This window comes from Zootoca vivipara, chromosome 2 (assembly GCF_963506605.1).
Source record: "Zootoca vivipara chromosome 2, rZooViv1.1, whole genome shotgun sequence".
Classification (NCBI taxonomy): domain Eukaryota; kingdom Metazoa; phylum Chordata; class Lepidosauria; order Squamata; family Lacertidae; genus Zootoca; species Zootoca vivipara.
Genome location: NC_083277.1, coordinates 114,572,942 through 114,592,312, shown reverse-complemented (window position 1 = coordinate 114,592,312; position 19,371 = coordinate 114,572,942). Strand labels below are relative to the sequence as shown.

Genomic DNA, 19,371 nt, shown 5'->3' with positions numbered 1-19,371 from the left:
GAAAGACAAAGCTTCGCCCACCCCTTTCTGCAGGGTTGTCTGAAATGGTGCAAAATTAAGCAAGTGCTCAGACAGTTCTGATTCTGCTAATTGCAAAGAAGAGCAAGGAGTAAGGCAGGGTGCTGAAGCCCCCTCTTGTGTGCTGGGAATTTTGCTCAGCTCTGTCTCTGGTTGCCGAGGTTTCCCTGGCCATCTTCCAACCACTTCTGAGCCTATCGTCGTAGGGGGTTAAAGGCCAAGAAGCTCACTTGAGAGGCTGAGATTCTCAGGACACTGAACTCTGCACCTAATACACCGGCTTGCAACCTTCTTTGCAGACCTAGGGCTCATCCACACTTCTGCTCATCCCGTGCTTAGAAAGCATGGATCCGAGCAGTTTTCCTCATTCCCAGGAAAGGCCCACTCCTAAATACTAAACCAGAGCAAACGTCAGTCCAGAGAAAACCCGAATTGCCATTTGCTCCAATTGAGCACTAAAGATCGTTTCCCCCTGGGCGAAAGCAGTGGGACAAGAGGGAGAATGGATAAGCCTCTAGTGAGAACCTCTCCCTTATTAATCATGGAATTGTAGAGTTGGGAGGGATCCCCGAGGGTCATCAGGTCCAACCCCCTGCAATTTGAAACCATACCAGACCCAACTTAGCTTTGCAAATGTGCTAGCAGTTTTATTGCTGCCCCACTTAAGAGGACATTCTAGATGTGACATTCTTCCTGACAATCTTCTCTGTGCTCCCCTCCACCTTCTGCAGATGCTCCGTATTTGCACCCGCTACACCCCAGAGCAGGACACCATGACCTTCTCGGATGGGCTGACCCTGAACCGCACCCAGATGCACAATGCTGGATTTGGGCCCCTCACGGACCTGGTCTTTGCCTTTGCTGGGCAGCTGCTGCCTCTTGAGATGGACGACACAGAAACAGGACTGCTCAGCGCCATCTGCCTCATCTGTGGAGGTAGTGGCCATGCTGCAACCTCCACAGGCATTGTTATTAGCCTTGTCTTTAGGGGCTGGCAAAGGGAGCCTGTTGACCTTTTTGAGGTCTGGTTCTTGCTGATAGTTCTACTTTGCAAGCAACCAGTAATTTGTAAGATTTCTAAAACACTGCAGGGAAAGGATAGGAAATGACATCTGTATCAGCAGAAAGCCTAGAATAATAGCATAAAGTATACAGCTGTGTTTCCAAACTTGGGTCTCCAGCTGTTTTTGGACTACAACTCCCATCATCCCTACCTAGCAAGACCAGCGGTCAGGGATGATGGGAACTGTAGTCCAGAAAACAACTGGAGACCCAGTTTCGTGAAACATTGGTCTATAACTAGAAAGGCCAAAATCTTCTACTAGAACAATCACATCAGTAATTTGTATATACATTTGTATAATTCTAAATGGTTGCATGCTTGGCATTACGGCCCAGTTTAATGTGCTGAACATGCCTGTTTCTGAATCCCACATGGCTGTCTTTCCAACCTCCGCAATGCAGTAACCTCTTCCTGATGGATTGACATTGCATTTCTGCCCCACCTTTCGACAAAGAACTCAAAAGACAAAATCAAAATCAACAAAACAAACAGCACTGCCTGTCTCTTCGTCCCCAGATCGAATGGACCTGGAAGAGCCAGAGAAAGTGGACAAGCTACAAGAGCCACTTCTGGAAGCCCTGAAGATCTACGCTCGCCGACGTCGACCCAACAAGCCTTACATGTTCCCCCGCATGCTGATGAAGATCACTGACCTGCGGGGGATCAGCACCAAAGGTGAGCACAAGCCCATCATCAACCACATAGGCAAGGGGGCGAGCAATTGCACCCTGGATGAGAATGCATGGTGGCTGGTGGCTGTTGGAATTGGTGGGGCAGAAGAAGGCAAGGCAGCCACCAGTAGGTGGAGCCAGAGCCTACACATTCTAGTTTTGTCTCCATTCCCTTCCCTACCGTCAGGCTGCCTGCATAGCTCAGTTGGTTAGAGCATGGTGCTGATAATGCCAAGGTTGCAGGTTCCATCCTTCTAAGGGACAGCTGCATATTCGTGCATTGCAGGGGGTTGGACTGGATGATCCTTAGGGTCCCTTCCAACTCTACAATTCTATGATTCTAGATTCAAGAGGAAGTTCAAAGCCAGATGCACTTGTTGGACTGGTTGTGAGTCAGAGGGCTGGCAGCTGGCTAAGTGCAGACTAAGCATCTTCATATAGCTACACATTTTTTTGTGCTGATCTTAGGCATCTCAAAACATTACCGAGAACCAACGACTCGTGGCACATTCGTTGTCACCCCAGCCATTTTCTGTTTCCAGGCATTGTGTAGGAACCGTTGTTCTCTTGTGTCTCCTCCCCATTTTGCCCATAGCATCCTCAGTGTTGGATGGGAGCTTATGGGATCTCTGTTCCCTTTGGTTCCTCCCCAGCAAAATCGCAGCATTGAAGGGGGATGTTGGGGGGACCTTCATTATCTCCTCCACCGCAAACCTTTGGTTCCTCCACATCCCGGCACCTACCTCTTCCAGGAGCAACAAGAAATCTCCTGATCTACAGATCTACAGATTTTGCCCACAGCTGGCCAGTTGCCTTACCAGTGTGCGAGAACATGCCAATTCCTTCCATGCGCTTGCAGTAGCGCTAGAGAAGAGCATGTAGCAGTGGTGCCCTGCGGTGCAACTATTCTCGCCATCTCTGCTGCCAGGGAAACTCCACCCAGGTCTCATGACTGCCTTTCCTCCTGTGAGAATGTTGAGGATAGTAGGAAAGGATATATCGATTAAATATTATCCTTCCTCACCCACGCTAGTGAGCTAGAAGCCGAACACATTCCCCTGTACATAGCATGAAGTAGTTGATAGATTCGTTAGAACCATTTGAGTTAAACAATCCAGTCTGGCTTGTACAGATGGTAAATCCTCGTTAGTTCCCTCTTAAAAACAATAATGACACAACAGTCTTCTTTTAGAAAGTACTGTGTACACTCCTATCTTGGAAGTTGAATGGAATCTGTTCCGGAAGTCCGTTTGACTTCCAAAGCATTTGACTTCCAAATCAAATCAGCTCCTGCAGTCAATCGGAAGCCACGGAAGCCCCGTCAGACATTCGCCTTCCAAAAGAACGTTTGAAAAAGAACAGACACTTCCAGGTTTCAATCATTCAGGAGCCAAAACATTCGAGAACTAGGCTGTTTGAAAACCAAGGTACAACTGTAATGATAAGGTTTACTTACATTCAGTTCACAGTATGACCTTGAAGGCAGACTTTAGCTTTTAGTTACAGTTACAGAGAAAGGTGTGAGTTCATCCTTTGTGAGGGATGAACCCATGTGCTGAGGCATCAAGATGGGATAAGGTGAAAAAGGCAAAATGGCTGCATGACTAGCTCCTTTATAGGGTCTGCCAGGGTCACACCCACCTACCTGGTCACATGCAGGGGGAGGATGCTCCAGACCAGGTGTGACAGGAAGTCCTCCTGGCTGGAGCAACATTCCCCTGTGTGTCCACTCTGGGCAAACAGGAAATGTTATATTTGACTGCTTTTGTGATGTTACATCTCACACCTCCCTTCCCTCTTCTCCCCCAAACAGGGGCCGAACGAGCCATCACCCTTAAGATGGAGATCCCTGGTCCCATGCCACCGCTCATCCGAGAGATGCTGGAAAACCCCGAGATGTTTGAAGACGAGTTGTCGCAGCCCCCACCACTGGCAGAACCCCCCAGCTCTGAGGAAAGCCCTCCAGATGCCAAGAGCCAGGAGGAGGAGGAAGAGGAGGAGGCGGCCCCCTAGCATCTCAAAGACAGCCAGGATCTAGGCTAGGAAAGGCTGGGAGAAGGGAAAAAAGAAAACCCTTTTCACATCTATCTCCTCCGTCCTTCCCGCTGCCCATTTCCTCCAGGACTCTTTGCCTTAATACTCGGGCCTTTCCTGCAGGCCGCCGGAGTTGGGTGTCACGGCAACACTCCAGACCAACTAGGGAGGCTCCACATTCCCCCCTCTTCGGCTGTGTTTGGTGACTTCTCGGGCGGTGTTGGATGCCTCTTGCCTTAAACCTTTCCCCCTGCAGGGCCCTTGGATGTATATTCTAAACTCGCCTTTGCCCCTCGAACCCCAGAGCTTTGCCAAAAGCCCCAGGCCGCCTGTCCAGTTGTGTCAGGTGCCCTCAAGCCAAATATCCGGGACCCGGGAAAGCCCCCAAGGGGCTTGGACTGGGAGACCTCTCCTTTCAAAACGGGAGGAGCTCCCACTGTGCAATCCGCCCCCCCTCGCACTCCTGCCTGTGGGAAGAGGGGCGCCTCGAGAGCCGAGAGAGAAAGACTCTGCAACGTGTGCCCCCAAACACACACCACACCACACTCCTGGCCTCCTCCCTCCCTCGCGACCCGGTCCACCATCCCGGCTGGATGCGAACTGTACCCTCCCAAGCCAGGAACCCAGGCATCCGGGACACTATTTATTCTAGTCTCTGGAGGCGGGCAGAGGGATGACATTTCTCTCCCGCATCTCACCCTGCCCCCAAATGCACACAAGGATCTCGGACCAATGACTATGTGGGATGGGGAGAGGGAAGCCAGGATTTCAGCATACATATATCCCTGTTGTGGGATTTCTGGACGTGTGTGTGTGTGTGTGTGTGTGTGTGTATGTATGTTCATGACCATCTCTTGTGGATTCCAAGGGGTTGTGGAGTCTTTGTTTTTGAGGGAGGTGAGTTTCATGGGCGGGGGGGGGGGGAGGGTGTCTTTTTTTGTTTTTTGTTAGCTGTATAAACTGCTTATGTTTTATTGTTGGGGCAGAAATCAATCCCGTAGCAGGTGTGTGTGTGTGTAAGGGGGGTGGGGGAGAAGAGGGGCAGCAGTCCTTCCTTCCTCCCCCCCTCCCAAGGCAGAGGGGGCGGCAGGGGGCGTGGCTTGCTGTCTCTGTTCTCGCTTGGGATGCTTTTGACCCCGGTGCTAAGGATTCTGGGAAACAGACCCCAAAGGACACTAGATACCAAAGATATTGAGGGAAAGGGTGAGGGTCGGGGGTGCCAGAGCTGCAGACTTGAACCCATTTCCTGTCCCTCAGGGCCCTCTGCTCCCCCCTTACCCACAACCTCCCCCTCCCCAGCGAGAACCAGCTGCTCTCTGCTAAGGTTGTGTGGAAAGGGGGACCTGGCGGGGAGGGGGTGGGACACTGTTTACCTTAACTGGCAAAGTTTGCTTCCCCAGCACTTTGATAAAGGGGAAGGGACGGGTCACTCCTGCTATAGGAAGCTTGGTTTCCCCTCTCCAAGATGGGGAGGAGACCTGCTTTGCTCCACAGCTCCAATGGACCAAATATGGGATGCTGCAAATGCTCTTTCTTTTCCTCCCCAGAGGGCAAAAGACTTGCAGAAAGCGTCTCCCACCTCCCCTTTCCCTGTGCTCCTAGCAACACGAAATGAATGAAACCCTAACACTACAAGAAGTGAGGGGTGCTTTTGCTGATGTTTCGCCATTAGCAGCTGCGATTCCATCTCACCCTACCGTAGGTCTGCTTCATCAGTGGGGGGAGAGAGAGAAAGAGAGGCAGCACCTCCCCCCCCCCTTTGCAGGAGTTTGCATCACAACTGAGGGAGAGCAATAACTCCCCCATCGCAGTGGGGGGGGGGAAGGAGGGGAGAGGGCAACCCACCCTTTTCTAAGCCTCTCCCCTCTGCTGCTTTGGGAACGAGAGCTGAAGCTTCTGCTGCCCCTTGCTGGCCATGAACGGGGCAAGACTTTTGGCAGATTTATTTATTTGCCTATGTTTACACCAGGGGGGTGGGTAGCACGGAGAGTTGCACCTTCACCCCCACCCCAGAGCAGGCGATGAGGCGGGTGGAACAGCGCCCCCCACCCAAAGGAACAAGAGGCTCTGCCGAGAACTGCCTTGGCTTCTTCCCCCAGTCGTTTTAAGCTGCCAATATGAAATAAAACAAGTTAATGAAATAAATACCCCAGGCCTTAAGATGGGGTCTGTTTGCTGTGGGGCGGGATGGAGAAGAGGGTGAAGCCCTTCCGTGATGTTTACAGACCAGCTTTCCATGGTGTTTTAGAGGAATCTCTCCTGCCCCCGCACTCCCAGCTGTGCCGCAGAAGAGGGGACTTTTCTATTTTTGCAAAATAAAGTGAAAGAAACTCAAAAACACGGCTTTTGAATTTTATTTGTCTCTCAGACAGTGTGTGTGCTTGGGTCTCTGTTGTGTATTTTTTAACCCTGCTCCAAATTTTAAAAACTGCTTAGAATTTGGATCCTGGTGTGGTGTGGAACAGCAGCTTTTTCTGAGACCCACCACCAGAGGTTGAAACAACAGCCATCCATTTCTGGATCAAGGCAAGTCTGGATTACATAACCTTTGTTTCATAATAGTTCTGCTCTCCTTAGCAACCCATTCTGACAGTAGCCTAGAACATTTTCTAAATAAGCAATATCTCAGCAAGGCTTAGGCTTACCTCTTGGTTGATTCCAACACCTACGATTTGAAAAGGTGGGTGTTTATTAATTAATGTTTTTCATATCTGTATAGGGTGTTTTTTCATTTCTGTATAGGGTGTCCAGCTTGGTCAGGTATGGGAAACCTGTGTCACTACAAACGTTGCTGGACTCCAACTCCCATCATCCCTGACATTCGGCCATGCCGGCTGGGGGCTGATGGGAGTTGGAGTCCAGAAACTTCTAGAGGTCGGCAGGTTCCCCATATTTGAGCTAGGTCGATTGAGACAAAATTCCTAGAACAGTGTTTCTCAACCTTTTTTGGGCCACGGCACGCTTGTTCCGTGGAAAAAATCACGAGGCACACCACCATTAAAAAAGTTAAAAAATTTAACTCTGTGCTGCCCTATATTATAATTATGACTGTAAGAAACAATTGCCAAATATTGCTTTCCGGCGGGTCAGTGTTGTGTATTGGCGGCCGCCAGGCTCGTTTGCACTGAGCTTTGGGAAAGAGGAGGAGAAATATTGCTTTCCGGCGTGTTAGTGTTGGTTATTGGCGGCTGCCAGGCACGTGACAATGCAAATCGCCCTTCTCGTCGCCGCACGTCGCAGCACACCAGCCAGTGTCTCGCGGCACACTAGTGTGCCGCGGAACAGCGGTTGAGAAACGCTGTCCTAGAAGATAGACCTATTGAGCAACAGCTATTCATGGAAACAACTGACGAAACCTCAATGGGGAGAAAGTGTGGAACAGCAGTTATTTGAGGAGAACACAGCATGGACACAGCAAAGTATTGATGGGGCTCTCAGTATTTTGCGGGAAGGGTTCAGTCCCATGGCAGAACTTTAGGCTTGCATAATTAAACCACTGTGGTGTCCTAGGCAAACAAATCCACCATTTATTTTTATTTTTATTTTTAAAAAACCTTCGTATTTAGGAAACCTAATGAGAAAATGCACTAAAAGTATGGGATGAACCAAAAAGCATATAAACTCCCCACAAGCAAATCTGGAGAAAAGCTCAGTGCTGTATAACAACCCTACAAATTTACAGATTAGCACCATAAAATGCTTAATCTCAAGTGATATTTGCACATTGTACTCGGCAGAGAAGGGTGGGGGTGGTTCCAGCCAGCGCACATTACCTGTTTGGTTTTCCTGACACTGCAAAAATGGCCCTTTCCTTTCTGATGGAAGCTGCTTTCAGGGGCAATGCATGAAACAGAAGCATTTCTCAAGAAATGACAGGGCAGCTCATGCATGCACAGATTCAAAAGCCAGCTGGCAGGAGCACACTGGAGCCCATGTCTAACCTCTGTGTTAGCCTTCTGCAAGCAAATCGGGATGGATGCTCAATAAATAGACCTGGAGGACCCTTGAAACAATTCCGAGTCTTTCCTGCTCTGCTTCGCAGTGTGAAAAAGCATCTGCCAGCTGATTTGCAGGCTTCCATCCTCCTGAAATGTGTAGCCATAAGTGCACTACTTTTGCAGTAAGTTTGTGCACAAGAAGCCCCCCCCCTTCTCCTGCTACAAGCTCCTTGCAATAAGCACAAAACAGAGAGTGATTGAATTGCGACCTCCAGGCAAACATGGGTGTAGTTTTACCATTTGTCCACTTGGTGGTGGCAGTGTTGCTGTGATGGCTGGCAACATGCCACGTGAAACATCTCTAGGTTGAGCTAAGGTACATTTTACAAAGCAAAACGTGTTGCTACAGGTGGAAGGAGCACCTGAAATATAAATGTAATAATTGAATACAGTGCAATAGAGCACTTCTGCTGAATACCCTTCAACATTTCTCTGATGAAAATAGGGATGTTCTATTCCATAATAATAATAGTATTATTTGTACCCTGTCCATCTGACCGGCTTGGCTGAGCCACTCTGGGCAGCTTCCAACATACAATGGACCCTCAAGTTACGTACTGCTCTGGATACGTAACTTTCGGGTTGCGAACGCGGCAAACCCAGAATTGTATACTTCCGGGTTTCGCTGCATGCGCATGCACATAAACACACTGCGCACACCACGCATGTGCGCAGAAGTGCTCTTATTGCGCCACGCACGTGCACAGAAACGGCGCCTCCAGTTATGGACTTTTCAGGTTAAGTATGGACCCCCGGAACGAATTTAATTCGTATCCAGAGGGTCCACTGTATATAAAAACAATAAAAACATTAAACATGCCTTCAGATGTCTTCTAAAGGTTGTATAGTTACTTATCTCCTTGGTTCGGGGGGCAGGGGTCACATAATTCCCTACCCTCCAACATTTCTCTGATGAAAACAGGGATTCATAAGCGAAAGTGGGATCTTCGGGGATCAAATCAGAAACCAGGACGGCTTCTATAAATCCAGGACTATCCCTGGAAAATAGGGACACTTGGAAGGCAAGTTGTGATGAACGGCAAGCGGGGTGTGGTTAGCCACCAGCCAAAATCAGTAATGGACAGGGGAAGTTTACGTTTTGGTTGATGCAGCAAATCTCTCTGATATGCAAACAAATGCTGATGCAAGGATGGAATGAAAGGAAGTGTGTCAGGAGCCCATTCATTACTTTCGCAGGGGTGCTTCAACCTGTGATTCTCTCTTTGGTTATGCCAATAAATATGATGCAGAAATGAATTACAAAATTGCTATACTCTATTAGAATCAATCTCATCTCACTGAGAGTTAATGCTACCAGAGGGACTTACCCTCAGCCAGGGCTGTAGCACCAAACTAATTTTCCCTGCAAAGTGAGGCTTCAAAAGGAAATTCATTTGGAATCTTGTCATTTCCTCATAACCTACAGAAAAATCTAAGCAACAACGTGTGTTTTTGTGCCTATGGAGCAGGAACACAGGAGCTGAATATGAACAACTGTGATTAAATCCTGAAGCTTTTCCCAGACATAACCGGTTCATTCTTTAACATCCCATGTAAAAGAGGATTTTTTTTTTAAAAAAAGTTTTTATTGAAAGATTTTCATGGATAACAAAGGTACAAATAGCACTTCTGTTTTCAGTTAAGAGAGTTACACTGGTTGTGAGACATTGCTCTCAGGCATTGTGAGCTTGTGGGGAGAGGTGGGGAGATAACGGGGTTCTTTCCTTCTTTTCCATAGTACATTTGTGGAGTTTTGTGTTTAAGGGGCGAGTTGATGCAGACTATAGGAACATCAACTGCAATGGAAAACCAAATAACAAACTCCTTGAACTAAATGACCCACATGTGTACTAGTATCAGAAGAATTTGGGATATTATTAGCAAACAATGAATAAAAGTTATCGGCAGGTTTAAAAAAGAAAGGAAAAAAAGGACACGCTGTAACTAGGAAATGAAAAAACAGTTGCTTCTTATATCCTCTAACATTCAGTTTTATACCTCTGTTAAAGGTAAAGGTACCCCTGACCGTCATGTACAACTCTGCGGTTGCACGCTCATCTTGCTCTATAGGCCGAGGGAGCCGGCGTTTGTCCACAGACAGCTTCCGAGTCATGTAGCCAGCATGACTAAGCCGCTTCTGGCAAACCAGAGCAGCGCACGGAAACGCCGTTTACCGGTACCTTCCCACCGGAGCAGTACCTATTTATCTACTTGCACTTTGATGTGCTTTTGAACTGCTAGGTTGGCAGGAACAGGGACCGAGCAATGAGAGCTCACTCCATCGTGGGGATTTGAACCGCCGACCTTCTGATCTGCAAGCCCTAGGCTCTGTGGTTTAACCCACAGCACCACCTGCGTTCCTTCTGTTACATGCCCCTAAAACACACAGACACACACACAGAAACCAAACAGGTCAAGAAATCCCAAATTAAGTTATTTCAGAATTCATTGTTTTCTATGCAGAGTGGTGCTGAGGGTACGTCAGCGAGAAGCCTGCCCATGTCGCAGTAATTGCACAAAACGCCTCCTACCACGGGGGAAATACATTTTGGAGGGGAATTAGAAAAAACTAAGAGGCACACCCACTTGCCAAGCCACACCCTTGCTTGGGTTTACACCATACTCTCATTGAGGCTTCACCTTTAAATTCCTGCCCCCTGCCTCAAAGAATCCTGGGAATTTGTGAAGGGTGCTAGGAAATGCAGCTCTAGTTAGGGCAAACTACAGTTCCCAGGAGCCATGAGGGAGGGGTGTGTGCAACCCTCCCCCCCAACCCTTGAGTGCCTTTGCATGATTGGCCTGTGTCCTTGCACTGTGGCCACGCTCCCTGCTTTCCTGCGAAGAGGAGATGCGGGTGGAGGGGTGTAGAAACCTCTGGCTTTTTGCATGGAGGGGACAGAGACACTCCTTTACAAAGGTGAGAGACCCACGCCTTGCCCACTTCTGGCCTGCTGTGCCCCTGGCAAGCTGCCTGGGGGCGGGGCGGGAAATGCAGCCCCCAGGCTGAGGAAAGCCCCGCCCCCGAGGTGGAAAAAATGTCTTCCCCATCTGCTGCCTTCCATTTGGGGACTTCCCAGCCCAAACCTCATACATTTAGCTTCTTAAGCAGGATGCTGAAAGAGTGTGTTTTAGGGGGGGTATGGGGTACCGGGGGGGGGGAACCATCCCCTTATTTTTAAACATTTGTAAGCAACCATACTGCTGTTTCTATAATCATTGCAGGTTATACAGGAGGACTTCCCACAGGATAATATAAAAGAGCCAGTGGTTTCAAAACTTTCAGTCTGAGCCAGTGGGGGCTTTTGAGTGGGTGGAACTGAGTGATTCAGGAGAGTTTTGGGGAGGACAACTATTTTGGGGAAGCACCAGCCACTGGCTCTTTATTATTATTATTATTATTATTATTATTATTATTATTATTATATTTTTAAAAACCTAACAACTCAGAAATATTCCTACTCCAAAGCCAGTTTTTCATTCATTAACTGGACTTGCAAATTTAGAACCACACACAATCCCAGTTAGAGGGAGCTCAGTCCACCCATTGGACCCCACCCTGGCTACAGCTGTGCCCTCAGCTGCAGATTTAACGAGCATTTATTTAAGTACTTGTATATTTTGTGCAGCTAAGCTGTTTCTTTGTGTTGAGAGTCACTGTGGTTGAGAAACCTCTCTCACAGAGATAGGTGATATACCAACTGGTGGCAGGTGGCTGATGATTGCTTCACCTGCCAATTCTAGGTATTCTTTATAAACTGAATTCCAAAACGCCTCAGTAGCATTAGTTGCTGAAATTGCACTTCTAAGGTTGTGTCACAGAAGAGCTCAAGAACTTGTTTCTGCGGCTTGTATCTCAATTCCAGTGACACTGTGTCCACAGTGAACGGTGGTTGTATTCAGTGTATATACCCTCAGACAATTCTGCATTTTAGCTTGTGGTTTTTGTGAGCTACAAAGGAAGAATGCTGTGGTGTGCTGAGTTCTCTGTGTGTTTGCATGTCGTGAGGTAGATTTTCGTGTGTGGGTGAGGGAATTTTTTTGTGGTTTCTATTCTGAAAGACACCTCTGCATTCTAGTCCTCAATCCTCCATTCTGCAAAAAGTCTAGACAGGCCTAGAAACAGACTAGAAAGTAGGGTTGCCAGACTCAATAGAGAACAGGACTTCAGACCCTTTGCTTGGAAATTAAACAAAGGGTCTGCTGGTTTCTCTTTAAGGTTTCCAGACTCAAAAGAGAGCAGGGCGATTAAAGGCACAGAAGTCCTGTCCTCTATTGAGTCTGGCAACCCTACTAGAAAGTGAATGGAGAGGTCCATTACTACAGGCACAGCTATTGGAAGGTGAAGCATATGGTTGGCCAGAAATATATTTCCTATTGAAAAAGGTTCTTCCCTTTCTCCTGCCGCTTTGCAGCAAGCGTGGAAAATGATAAAACCAGCATAAAGCACCACCCTGTCTATCAGTGTTTGAAATTTGCCAGGTATATTTCGCACCAGGCTTTTCGAACACTTGCAACCAAGTAAAGATGTCTGAACACCAGTATGGCGCCTGACATCTCTACCGTCTGGAGGTGCATCCCTGGGGATAATTGGATCTAGGCTGTGTTCACACACTAATACCCTGTCCTGTAGAATTCTATCAGTTACTTTTTAGCAGCACAATTGGAATGAATTTCTGGAACCAAAATGCTTTTTCTGTGCAGCCTGAGCAGGAGCAGTCACCATTAAGAAAAATAGGTTAAAATGTCAAAAAGAGGGAAAACAGAGAGCCTTTTGTGGATAATAAGAGGGAGTCATATAAATTACATAGGATATGATTGGAAGGTTGTTGTTATTTTATGTGTTATCTTACTTTGTCTTACTTTGTTTTTCTTATTTTCTTAATATTTTTTCTTTACATTCCCCCCCTTCTTTCTTTCTCCTCCCCCCCTATATTTTTAATATAGAGATGAGATGAGAAATATTTGTACTAATTTGTCTTTTCTCTATGTCTTATCATGGATTTTTTTTGTAAATGGAAAGTAATGTTGTGTATGTGTATGTATGATTTTAATAATTGAAATAAATAAAAATTATTTTTTTTAAAAAGAAAGAAAGAAAAATAGGTCAGGTTAGGCCAATATATATATGTCCCTGGATCAAGTGACTTCCCCCCCTTTAAGTTCTCAAAGTTCTTAACCTAGCTCAAGGCTGTCATGTGAACCAGCCAGTTATTTAGCTGAGAATCAATCACAGTCAGTCCATCATTTGAAAAATCTCTTTAGAGCCATCTTGCCCCAAAATGGCAACTAGACATTCCTTTTTGCCAACTACGACTTTGGTTTAAGGAACCATTTGGTGCCTAGCTTATATATATCTGAGTTTCTAACACTGCTGTCTATGCTCCTTAAGACACGCACCTCAATCTGGGCCTCTTTTCTCCCTTATCAGCCGTTTTTGTCTTTGCCAGCTTCTCTTTCTCTGCCTCAGCTCTTGGTCTCCTCCCGCCTTCCAAGCTGCCTGCTCTTCCACTGCATGGCCTTCGAGGCTTCCTCTCAACAGCCTTCAGAAGGAAAGAAAGGGCGCACGCAAATCAAATTGTCACTTGCGAGCGGTAGAGCTGAATGCGGCGGGAGGAAGTGTCTCTGGCCAGCCCTGTTGCTGTTCCTTCAAGCTTGGGAAAACAGCACCAAGAAGGCAGGGAACCCCAGAAGACCTGGCTGTTCTTCCAAACCACCGTGCATCTGCTGCTCCAGTTTTGGTGACTGAATGATCAGACTAGAGCGCCTGCTTTTGAAACCAGCATGCATCAACCTCGAACCGTGAGTTTGTCTTGGTTGCCTGCAAGGTTTTTTGCTTGCTTGTTTTGAGAAGGGACAAAAGCAGTGAGTCTTGGAACCGTGGATACAGCGAAAAATGGGTAAGGCTGCCAGATGACCAGAAAAAAACCCTAGCAACCTGCAAACTGCACTGGTCTTGTTCTTGTGTTGCAGAAATCCAACTTGGCAATGATCATCGGCTAAGGTTTGTGTATTGAGCTGCAGCAACCTTGAACAAGCTGGCAATCTTACAGACAGAGGTCCTAATAATGAGGGTGCAGGGAGGGGAGGCTTTTGCTATCTGTAAGGAGCGGTTAAAGACATATCTGCTTATCCAGGCACCTAGCGTGTAAATATCTCCCCCCCCCCACTTTCCTTCTTTGTTTTGGCGTCACACCCTTTCCCTCTGGTCTTCGGGATGGTATAACCTTGTGAAGGTAAAACGTGGCCCTCCAGGTGTTGCTGAAGTCCACCTCCCATAATCCCTGACTATTGACCATGCATGCTAGCTGATGGGAGTTGGAGTTCCACAGCATCTGGAGGGCCACAGTTTAGCCAACCCTGATGAAAAGGATTTTTAAAAATGATTTTTTTAAAAAATTAAGCATTAGGCACCTTCAGCAGTAGATCTCTGAGACATGCTGATGGCAAACAATGGAGGGGTTGTCTTCATGCCCTGCTTGCATGCATCCCTGCACGAAGCATCTGGTTAGCCCCTGTGAATGCTGGAGGAACAAAGCAGCAGAGCTCTTCGTTTTTTAGAGGTTTTTTTTTAAAAAAAGGTAACCTACCCTACCTTAGCTGATTCAGAATTAAGTTCATGCAGGACATATTTGGTGGGTGTTTGCCCTATTTTACATGAGCTGATTAATTGCTAAACTTCCAGTGTTCCGATGCAGTGATCCTTTTTTTTTTAAAAAAATTATACATTATGGTTATTCAGAATGTTTATTTGCAGTGTATTTTCAGCACAAACTCACTTGTGGAAAATGTGGTATGCAGATAAACTGACGTTTTATCTGTGACAAAACTTCCCTGTGAGACCACCTTCTGTTTAACATGCAAAATAGCACTTTTGATGTGTGGAATGCCTTATACTGTAGTTCTTTATTTTTTTAATCAATTACTTTGTCTTCCCAACTACTCCTCAAGTTACGTCCCTTTAAATCTCCATTTTTAGTCCAAGATTGAGCAAATTGCTTTTGGCGGCACAACATGATCCAAGTATCTGGGATTCAAAACTCTCTCTTGTGTTGCTCCATATTCAATATAATTACTTCCATTGTCTGATATATTTTTGGTAAATTCTGCACAATGCTCAATTAATTTACTGCTTAAGCTCTTTCTTTTTTCTGTTTCTTGGGGAATGTAAGCTCTACCCTGTTTCTAAAGTTCTTTTCTACATATTTTCCTGTAGTTTTACGAATGTGTGTTGTGAAGATCATTTTTTCACAATGAAATCAGGTGTTTATTGCTCCACATTTTGCAATTTGAATGTCATGGCTTTCATCTAAACAAAGGCAGCTGTATTAATCTGTAAGATGGTGATGGGGAATCCAAAATTCACATCAGACACAGCCACCTTTCTTATAGAGTAGCCAACATAGTGCTCTCTAGATGTTAGACTCCCATCTCCCATCAGCCCGGCCAGTGGTCAAGAATTATAGGAGTTCCGCAAGATCTGGAGGGCCACAGATCAGACACCCCTACTTTATTAGGACCGATTAGTCAAACTGTCACAAAAGTGTGAGCAAGCATTCAAAATTCTCTAATATCAAGTTGGATGTTAAGAAACAGGATGGGGAGCAGAGAAAGAAAGAAAACTGGCTTATGTGGAAGCCACGAGGTCTGCATGCTTCATAGTCTTAATTAAGATGGTGCCTAGGAAGAAGTGTGAGGCTTGGGCTATGTGCCCATTACCAGCTTAAAACACAGCTAGGTCATTATTTTTCTCAATTTGAATCAAAGCTTCATTGGGGGGTGGGGAAAATGACAGGATAAATACCTGTACAAGGTAGATAACGATTGTGGCTAACCTTGTGTGTAGACTCCAAAACCAGCAGTGGGAACACAGGAGTGTACTGTACACAACTTTCAGTTCTTCTAGAAGCTGTGAAAGATTTTGTGTTACACCTAGGAATGCTGGAACAAAAATCCAACTGCTGATTCTTCATTTCCACAAATACAAGCAACGGCAATTACTCCAATCTGCCTCCAGCTTTAGGAAGCTTCAGCTTGATTGCACAAGGGGACCGCTGTTCTGGACCATACCTTTAAAACACCATACCTTTAAAACACATTTGAATCATTTTTTCTCTCCCCCAAAGAATAATGGGAAATGAAGTTTGTTAAGGCTGTTGGGAATTTTAGATCTGTGAGGGGTAAGCTACAGTTTCCAGAATTACAGTATTTGAAGGAAAGACCGCATTTCAAATGTGCTTTAAAGGTTAGGGTTAGGGACAAAGAAGAGGAAGAAGAAGAAGAAGAAGAAGAAGAAGAAGAAGAAGAAGAAGAAGAAGAAGAAGAAGAAGAAGAAGAAGAAGAAGAAGAAGAAGAAGAGTTTGCATTTGATATCCCACCTTATCACTACCCTAAGGAGTCTCAAAGCGGCTAACATTCTCCTTTCCCTTCCTCCCCCACAACAAACACTCTGTGAGGTGAGTGAGGCTGAGAGACTTCAGAGAAGTGTGACTAGCCCAAGGTCACCCAGCAGCTGCATGTGGAGGAGCGGAGACGCAAACCCGGTTCCCCAGATTATGAGTCTACCGCTCTTGACCACTACACCATGCTGGCTCCCATAGCCCTGATTTGCTCGTTCTTTCCAGAAACACTGCATTTTCCCCATTGGGACCATGATCCAACACAGCTCTATGCATGCATGGCTGGCTGTGGCGAGAGGATGCTCTATGCTGCATGCACCTGGAGGGGTGTGTAGCCTTACCAACTATTGCGGCGGAAACTTCAAAACTGCCATTCTATTTTTAAGTTTTGAATTTTAAACTGCAGAATAGACTGCTTCATTGTGGTGTGGTGGAAACTTCAGAGAAATCCCCAGCTCTTCAGAAATATCCTCGTGTTATTTACTTTTGAGGCCTAACGGGCGGTTATGGGTATCCAGCTGCAAAAAGAGGAGAGGGCGCCTGCACTTTTTAATAGTTGTGTGGTGGCAGGTGAGTTTCAGCAGGTGTGGGCTACACTTGCTGAATTGCCCACTTCTGCACAGCAATTAAAGGGTCAGGATCTCTGTCCTCTTTTTGAACCTGGCCACCCTCTTAAGAGACCCATAGACCAGAATTAAATAGTCACATCGTAAAAGAGGCTTACAGCTAGTCACAACCTCTTTCTGAAAGTTCATTCTGGAGTCATTCTGAAAGCCAGCGCTTTGCAAGCAGCACACCGACAAGCCCAACAGCAGCTGAATGTTCCTCACGTGGAAGCTGTTAGTCTGTTTACGCGAGACAGGGAGCAGCTTTGCAGTGCTGTTAATGGCCACAGAATGCGAGAGAGACTCTTGCGGAAAAGAACAGGAAAATACAATTCTCTTTAGTTTCAGCTCTAGGTTATATCTAGAGTGCCCATGTGCAAAATAGGGTGGGATTCCTACACCCAACTCAGCCACGAAGCTTGCTGGATAATTGTGGGCCAATTATGTACGCCAGCTCCCTCGGCCAATAACGCGAGATGAGCGCCGCAACCCCAGAGTCGGTCATGACTGGACCTAATGGTCAGGGGTCCCTTTACCTTATGCTCTCTCAGCCTCACCCGCCTCACAAGGTCACTGTGAAGATAGAATGAGGAGGGGGAAGAACGTTGTATAACCCCCCCCCCCCCCTTGAGCTCCTTGGAGAAAAGATGGGATATAAATGGAATAAATAAGTAAACTATTAAAGATGCAACAAGCCATGCACTTTTTAAAATATCTAGCCACAGTTAACTCCAGTCAGATTTATGCATAAATCTGCATATATATATATATCTCACCTTAATATCAGCAAGAAAAAGGAGATGGTGTTGGACTTTCGGAGGAAGAGGAGAACTAGCCCCGTTGTACATCAGGGAGGGCTGTGTGGAGAGAGTCTCTTCCTTTAAATTCCTAGGAGTTTATCTCAGTGAAGACCTTACTTGGAAAATCAATACAACCCAGGTGGTTAAGAAAGCCCAACAGAGACTCCATTTCCTTAGAGTATTGTGAAAGAACGATGTCAATCAACATTTGATGATCTCCTTCTACCGGTCCACAATAGAAAGTGTCCTTTCATACTGCATCACAGTGTGGTACGCTGGCTTGACATCAACGGATAGGAAGTGCCTACAGAGGGTGGTGAATACAAGATATTATGGGCTGTCCCGTGAATCCGCTGGATGACATCGCAGAAGACTGTTGCCTCAGGAGAATGAGGAATATTCTTAGGGATGATTCACACCCTGGCTGGCAATTTTTTGATCTCCTGCCCTCGAGCGGAAGATATAGAAGCATGATTAGTCCCACCAACAGGGTAAGGAACAGCTTCTTCTCTTCTTTGGCGATCACTCGTAGCCGAGTAAGATTGTCTTTCATAAACACGATTTTAACAATGGGTCCGCAAGTGACTGTGGAGGCCAATTCTGGATCCACACGTCCTTCCACAGTGGGGACATTGGTTTCCAGGCGGGAGTTGATCATGGTGTGGATTTGCCAAGCGTGCCTTCCTCTTAGTACGTTTTTCCCTTGTGTCCTGAGATCGAGTTTCTTCAAAGCCCATGACACCTTTGGTCAAGGCTGTTCTGCAACTGGAGCACTCGCGGGCCAGTGTTTCCCAGTTGTCAGTGTTTATACTACATTTTTAAAGATTTGCCTTGAGACAGTCTTTAAACCTCTTTTATTGACCACCAGCATTACACTTTCCATTTTTAAGTTCGGAATAGAGTAGTTGCTTTGGAAGATGATCATGACCAGTCCAACATGACCAATCCAACGAAGTTGATGTTGAAGAATCATTGCTTCAACACTGGTGATCTTTGCTTCTTCCAGTACACTGATATTAGTTCGCCTATCTTCCCAAGTGATGTGTAGAAATTTTCGGAGACACCGTTGATGGAATCTTTCGAGCAATTGGAGATGGCGTTTATAAGTGGTCCATGTTTCACAAGCATATTGTAAGGTTGGTAGTACAATAGCTTTGTAAACAAGCACTTTGGTTTCCTTGTGAATGTCCTGGTCCTCAAACATTCTACACTTCAATCGGGAGAAAGCCGCACTTGCAGAGCTCAGGTGATGCTGGATTTCGGCATCAATGTTGGCCCTTGTGGAAAGGTAACTGCCTAGGTAGGAGAAGTGATCAACATTTTCCAACGTTACACCACTGAGTTGGATTTCTGGCACTGCAGAGGGGTTATTTTGTACTTGTTGGTGCAGCACTTTGGTTTTTTTTGATGTTGAGTGATAGGCCAAGTTTTTTTAAGCTTCTGCAAAGATATTTAGGATGGTTTGGAGGTCATCCTCTGAGCGTGTGCACACTACGTTGTCATAAGCATACTGAAGCTCTATGATGGAAGTTACGGTAACCTTACTTTTTGCTTTCAGCCTGTTCAGACTGAAGAGCTTTCCATCTGTTCAATATATGATTTCTACTCCGGTGGGGAGTTTCCCATCGACAAAGTGTTGGATCATGGCAATGAAAATAATGAATAGAGTTGGGGCATCTATTTGTGGACTGTTAGGCTGCTGAATGAAAAGATAACAACAGGGCAACTGACTTTCGGGTTTGGTGGGTATGCATCAATAAATGAGGGGAATTAAGACGAAGAGAGC

At 46.2% G+C, this 19,371-nt stretch overlaps 2 protein-coding genes across 5 annotated transcripts in view; both read left to right on the top strand.

Annotated features, from left to right (window-relative positions):
• The window catches only part of RARG (retinoic acid receptor gamma), a 128,247-nt gene extending 121,664 nt beyond the window's left edge, over window positions 1–6,583 (top strand). For all 3 annotated transcript variants that reach the window (XM_035099600.2, XM_035099610.2, XM_035099628.2), the window contains 3 exons: window positions 750–954; window positions 1,598–1,756; window positions 3,566–6,583. In XM_035099600.2, coding sequence (XP_034955491.1) covers window positions 750–954; window positions 1,598–1,756; window positions 3,566–3,765 — 564 coding nt within the window. In that variant the 3' untranslated portion in view covers window positions 3,766–6,583. The remainder of the gene's footprint in view (window positions 1–749; window positions 955–1,597; window positions 1,757–3,565) is intronic.
• Window positions 6,584–13,235: 6,652 nt separating this feature from the next.
• Window positions 13,236–19,371, top strand: part of ITGB7 (integrin subunit beta 7) — a 47,169-nt gene continuing 41,033 nt past the window's right edge. Inside the window, exon 1 of one of the 2 annotated variants that reach the window (XM_035099652.2) lies at window positions 13,236–13,583. In XM_035099652.2, the coding sequence (XP_034955543.1) occupies window positions 13,566–13,583 (18 nt within the window). In that variant the 5' untranslated portion in view covers window positions 13,236–13,565. Of the gene's footprint in view, window positions 13,584–16,238; window positions 18,077–19,371 lie in introns of those variants that run through there. The other variant, XM_035099642.2, reaches the window with a different exon arrangement.